The 5626-nt window shown below is 40.9% G+C and overlaps 1 protein-coding gene across 1 annotated transcript; it reads left to right on the top strand.

Moving 5' to 3' along the window:
• Positions 1 to 731: 731 nt before the first annotated feature.
• On the top strand, positions 732 to 1557 carry LOC108291449 (RNA-binding protein 8A-like). The gene is made up of 2 exons (XM_017511842.2): positions 732 to 1233; positions 1348 to 1557. The coding sequence occupies exons 1-2, from the start codon at positions 755 to 757 to the stop codon at positions 1391 to 1393; spliced, it is 525 nt and encodes a 174-aa protein (XP_017367331.1). The 5' UTR covers positions 732 to 754; the 3' UTR covers positions 1394 to 1557.
• The last annotated feature ends 4069 nt before the right edge of the window (positions 1558 to 5626 follow it).

The raw sequence follows: 5626 nt of genomic DNA, 5'->3' as shown, positions 1-5626 counted from the left end.
GGGGATCCCTCACTTACCTTTTCCCCACAATGGGGAGTTTCTCCTGGCTACAAGTTGATCCTGGCTTAGCTAGCTGCTTCCTGCTTTGTTTACCTCTCTTTTCTTGCATCAGAGCGTCCCTGTCACTTTCCTGCTGAATTTCAATGTTCTTTCTTAGAAGCTTCATTCTGCATATGGTTATTTAATTGCTGTTTTCGGCCCTTTCATTGTAGAGAAGATGAGTGTTAGGCACCTGTAGCAAGCTATCTTTCACCAAGAGATTTATTTAATCATATGATATAAATGTAATTCATTATCTACACAGTTGGGTATTTTTAGAAAGATAAATAGATTGGAGTAAAGAAAAATTTCTCATATAATGTGTTCCAAAGCCAAAAAAAGTGATCTTTTTTTTTCCAGATGACTGTTCCTCTCCACTAAGGCTGTTGATTGAGGTTTGTGATTAATTATTTAAAAAGTTAAGACTGAAGGCAATTTATATTTATTTCTTCTGCACAGAGTGTTACACTCCGGCAAAAAATGAAATTATTTAATGCAACAAAAGAGAAATAATGGATTTAAAATAACTTATAACTGGAAATACCTAGAAATACTAATGCTTCATGTATCATCACTGTCACACTGCCTTGACTACAATGGAAAAATAGAAAATCATTTAAATGCCTCTACAACCAATCAAATCACAGATGACAGCCTTGCCCTAGGTCTAGAGTAAAGAAAATTCTAGACAGACGAGATCTCCATCAAAGGCAAGATGGCGGACGTGCTAGATCTTCACGAGGCCGGGGGCGAAGATTTCGCCATGGATGAGGATGGGGACGAGAGCATTCACAAACTAAAAGAAAAAGCGAAGAAACGGAAGGGCCGCGGCTTTGGCTCCGAAGAGGGGTCCCGAGCGCGGATGCGTGAGGATTATGACAGCGTGGAGCAGGATGGCGATGAACCCGGACCACAACGCTCTGTTGAAGGCTGGATTCTCTTTGTTACTGGAGTCCACGAAGAAGCCACTGAAGAAGATATACACCACAAATTCGCAGAATATGGGGAAATTAAAAACATTCACCTCAACCTCGACAGGCGAACAGGATATCTTAAGGGGTATACTCTAGTTGAGTATGAAACATACAAGGAGGCCCAGGCTGCTATGGAGGGACTCAATGGCCAAGATTTGATGGGACAGCCAATCAGCGTTGACTGGTGTTTTGTTCGGGGTCCACCAAAAGGCAAGAGGAGGTAAAATGAAGAGGGCAAACACTGTTTGGGTGAAGGGAATACAAATGAAACAGAATGAGGGCGTAGTATTATGTCCCTCTAATGGACTTTTCTCCCTGCTGCTTTTTTCCCTAGAGGTGGCCGAAGACGCAGCAGAAGTCCAGACCGGAGACGTCGCTGACAGGTCGTCTGTTGTCCAGCTGTTCTCTTCAAGATTCCATTTGACCATGCAGCCTTGGACAAACAGGACTGGGGTGGAACTTGCTGTGTTTATATTTAATCTCTTCCCCTATATGCATAGTATTTCTTTTGAGTGGCGAATAAATGTTCAATTTTTGTTTTCTATATTTAATGTTATTTTCCTGTCCTAAAATTAAAAGTTGTAAAGCATAGTAAGGCAGTATGGACCATTGTGAAGATACTTCTAGGGACTGAACTGTATGTGTTTCTTTTTTTTTTTTTCTTTTTTTGAGGTAGAGTCTTGCTGTGTTGTCCAGGCTGGAGGGCAGCTGCATGATCATAGCTCAGTGAAGCTTCAAATTCCTGGGCTCAAGCCATCCTTCTGCCTCACCCTCCCAAGTAGCTGGGGTTACAGGCACATGCCACCATGCCTGGCTAAACTTTTAATATTTCTGTAGAGATGGGGTCTTGCTGTGTTGTCCAGGCTAGTTGTGTGTTTCTGTATTAGACATAGTTTCAAGGTCAGGCAGGGTTTAAAGTGGAGACACTGCTCATTATTTCTTTTTGGGGGGANAAATAAAAAAAAAAAAAGAAAATTCTACTTATCTTGTGCCCCTGGATCTTCCCAACCCCATGACCCCCCCAATCCTACACAATGTATAAGCAAAGAAGTTAACTTCCATCAAAATTTTATATCATATCTATTGTGACTTTCTGAGGGAAATTATTTTCCCTCTCTATTTGACTGACTGAGAAATTAATAAAATGTGGTTATAAAAATGAAATGTCATTATACAATGGAACTTTCCTGGAAGAATATTTAATTGGTTTTAAAACTCATAGAGGCAAACATCACAATGAAATATGAACATAAGTTATGAATCCAGCTTTCCTTATGAAGCTGTAATATTGGCAAACTTTAACAATGATCTGTAACCATGGTGCTTGTTTACTCACTACTATACCTTCCTTTGGCAATAAGTGAACCCTCCTTCATCACTACCACTAATGTACTGCATCTCTCTGTATCCTCTACCTTCAAGACTATTGTCTTTGTGAATGAATACCCGTGAGTTCTTGGGTTATTCTACCCCCACATAATCTATTTACCTTTAAGCAGTGGCCTCCTTAAGATGGTGCCATAACCTGCCTGAAGAGAATCTTATAGAAATTTCAAGTATGATGACATACTGGTGAATTCCATTACATCTAATGCAACTGCTGAAGAAAGGCTCAGCCCATTCTCTCTGATCCTTTCTTCACTTTGTTTTCCGTAGCATATATTGGTTACATGTGAATAAAAATCTAATTCATGTTCATTGATGAAAACCCAGAAAACATAAAAAAGCTAAAAGAGATAATTAAAACCAATAAACCATATTAATATTTAATATTACAGAGTATTACTCGGCCTTTTATTCAACATGTATGAATATATATATTTTTTATTCAAAACTGTAACTATGAACTGCATATTGTTTTGTGATCTTTTTTTTCAACTAACAATATAACAGGAATGTTTTTATGAATGATTAACAATTTTTCTACAGCATAAATTGTAATAGCTTTTCTCTTTACTTGGCACCTTCTCCAAGGCAATGGGCTTAACTAAGCACTCAAGCTGGGACACATAAAATATGTGTTGGTTTATTAGTCCATTCTCACATTGCTATAAAGAACTACCTGGGCCAGGCACGGTGGCTCACGCCTATAATCCCAGCACTTTGGGAGGCCGAGGCAGGTGGACCATGAGGTCAACAGATTGAGACCATCCTGGTCAACATGGTAAAACCCCATCTCTACAAAAAAATACAAAAATTAGCTGCGCATGGTGGTGTGCACCTGTAGTCCCAGATATTCGGGAGGCGGAGGTTGTGGTGAGCCGAGATCGCGCCATTGCACTCCAGCCTGGGTAACAAGAGCGAAACTCCATCTCAAAAAAAAGAAAAAAAAGAAAAGAAAAGAAAAAAAAAAAAAAAAAAAAAAAAAAAAAAAAAAAAAAAAAAAAAAAAATTTAAAAAAAAAAAAAAAAAAAAAAAAAAAAAAAAGAGGTTTAATTCACTCACAGTTCTGCAGGCTGTACACGAAGCATGGCTGGGGAGGCCTGAGAAAACTTACAATCACGGGAAGTTTTGCTGCTTGGGAGGGGAAGCAAGCACATCTTCACATAAGAAGGAGAAAGAGAACAAATGGGGAAGTTCTATACACTTTTAAACAACCAGAGCTTGTAACAACACACTCAATATCTTGAGAACAGCAAGGGGAAAATTTGACCCCATGATTCAGTCACTTCCCATTAGGTTTCTCCCCAGCATTGGGAATTACAATTTGACATGAGATTTGGGAGAGAACACAAAGCCAAGCCATATCATTCCACCCCTGACACCTCACAATTCACAGTTCCCTTTCACATTTCAAAACACAATCATGCCTTCCCAACAGTCCTCAAAAGTCTTAAGTAATTGTAGCATAAACTCAAAATTCCAAGTCCAGGGTCTCATCTGAGACAAGGTAATTCCCTTCTGCCTATGAACCTGTAAAATCAAAAGAAGTTAGTTACTTCCAAGATACAATGGGGTGCAGGCATTGGGTAAGTAGACCCATTCCAAGAGCGAGAAATCAGCCAAAACAAATGGACTACAGGGCCCATGCAAATCCAAAACCCAGCGGGGAAGTCATTAAATCTTAAAGTTCAAAAATAATCTCATTTGACTGCATGTCTGACATCCATGTCATACTGCTGCAAGGGGTGGGCTTTCAAGGCCTTGGGACACTCTGTCCCTGTGGCTTTACTGCTTTCACAGACTGGCATTGAGTGCCTGCATCTTTTCCAGGTACACAGTGCATATTGCTGGTGTATCTACCGTTCTGGTGTCTGGAGGACGGTGGTCTTTTTCTCACAGCTCCACTAGGCAATGCCCCAGTGGGGACTCTGTGTGGGGGCTCCAAACCCACATTTCTCCTCTGCACTGCCTCAGTAGAGGTTCTTCATGAAGGCTCTGCCCTGCAGCAGACTTCAGCCTGGATATCTAGGCATTTCTATACACCTTCTGAAATCTAAGTAGAGGCTCTCAAACCTCAACACTTGCCTTCTGCACACCTGCAGGCCCAACACTACATGGAAGCTACCAAGTCTTGGGGCTTGCTCCCTCTGAAACAATGCCCTGAGCTCTATCTTGATTCCTTCTAGCCACACCTGGAGCCTGAGAAGCTGGGATGCAGGGTGTTTTGTCCTGAGGCTACAAAGGGCATCAGGACCCTGGGCCTGGTCCATGAATACATTTTTCACCCCAGGCCTCCAGGCCTGTGATGTGAAAGGCTGCCAAAAAGGCCTGAAATGCTCTGAAGGCATTTTCCCCATTGTCATGAATATTAAAATTAGACTCTACTTTACTTATGCAAATTTACACAGCTGGTGGCTTGAATTCCTCCCCAGAAAATGGGTTTTTCTTTTCTACCACATAGTTGGGCTGCAAATTTTCCAAATTTTTATGTTCTGCTTTCCTTTTAAATATAAGTTCCAATTTCAGACCATCTCTTTGCAAACACATGAGTGTTAGAAGCAACCAGGCTTCATCTTGAATGCTTTGCTGCTTAGAAATTTCTTCCACCAAATACCCCAAATCATCTCTTTCAAGTTTAGAGTTTCACAGATCTCTAGAGCAGAGCACAATGATGCCAGCCTCTGTGCTAACGCATAGCAAGAGTGACCTTTACTCCAGTTCCCAATAAGTTCCTCATCTCCATATGAGACCACCTTAGCCTGGACTTAGGTGTCCATATTACTATCAGCATTACTATCAATGGTCACGACTATTTGAGAAGTCTCTAGGAAGTTCCAGACATTCCTTCATCTCCCTGTCTTTTTCTGATTCCTGCAAACTATTTCCATCTTTGACCATTACCCAGTTCCAAAGTCAATTATACATTTGCAGGTATCTTTATAACAATGCCCCACTGCAGGAACCGATTTTATGTGTTAGTCTGTTCTCACATTACTATAAAGGAGTACCTAAGACTGGGTAGTTTACAAAAAAAAGGAGGTTTAACTGATTCACAGTTCCACAGGCTACACAGAAAGCATGGCGGGAGAGACCTTGGGAAACTGATAATCATGGCAGAAGGTGAAGGGGAAGCAAACACATCTTAACATAGCCAGCATGAGAGAGAGAGCACAAAGGGAGAAGTGCTACGCACTTTTTGACAACCAGATCTCGTGAGAACTCATTCACTA

This window comes from Cebus imitator, unplaced genomic scaffold (assembly GCF_001604975.1).
Source record: "Cebus imitator isolate Cc_AM_T3 unplaced genomic scaffold, Cebus_imitator-1.0 Scaffold454, whole genome shotgun sequence".
In the NCBI taxonomy this organism is placed as follows: Eukaryota; Metazoa; Chordata; class Mammalia; order Primates; family Cebidae; genus Cebus; species Cebus imitator.
This window is presented reverse-complemented; position numbering and strand designations above follow the sequence as displayed.

What these genes read in the sequence shown, in the direction of transcription:
- LOC108291449 (XM_017511842.2), top strand. Translation starts at nt 755, where the DNA reads ATGGCGGACGTGCTAGATCTTCACGAGGCCGGGGGCGAAGATTTCGCC. An exon ending in CCACCAAAAGGCAAGAGGAG is followed by an intron (nt 1,234 to 1,347) that starts GTAAAATGAAGA and finishes TTTTTTCCCTAG; the next exon opens with AGGTGGCCGAAGACGCAGCA.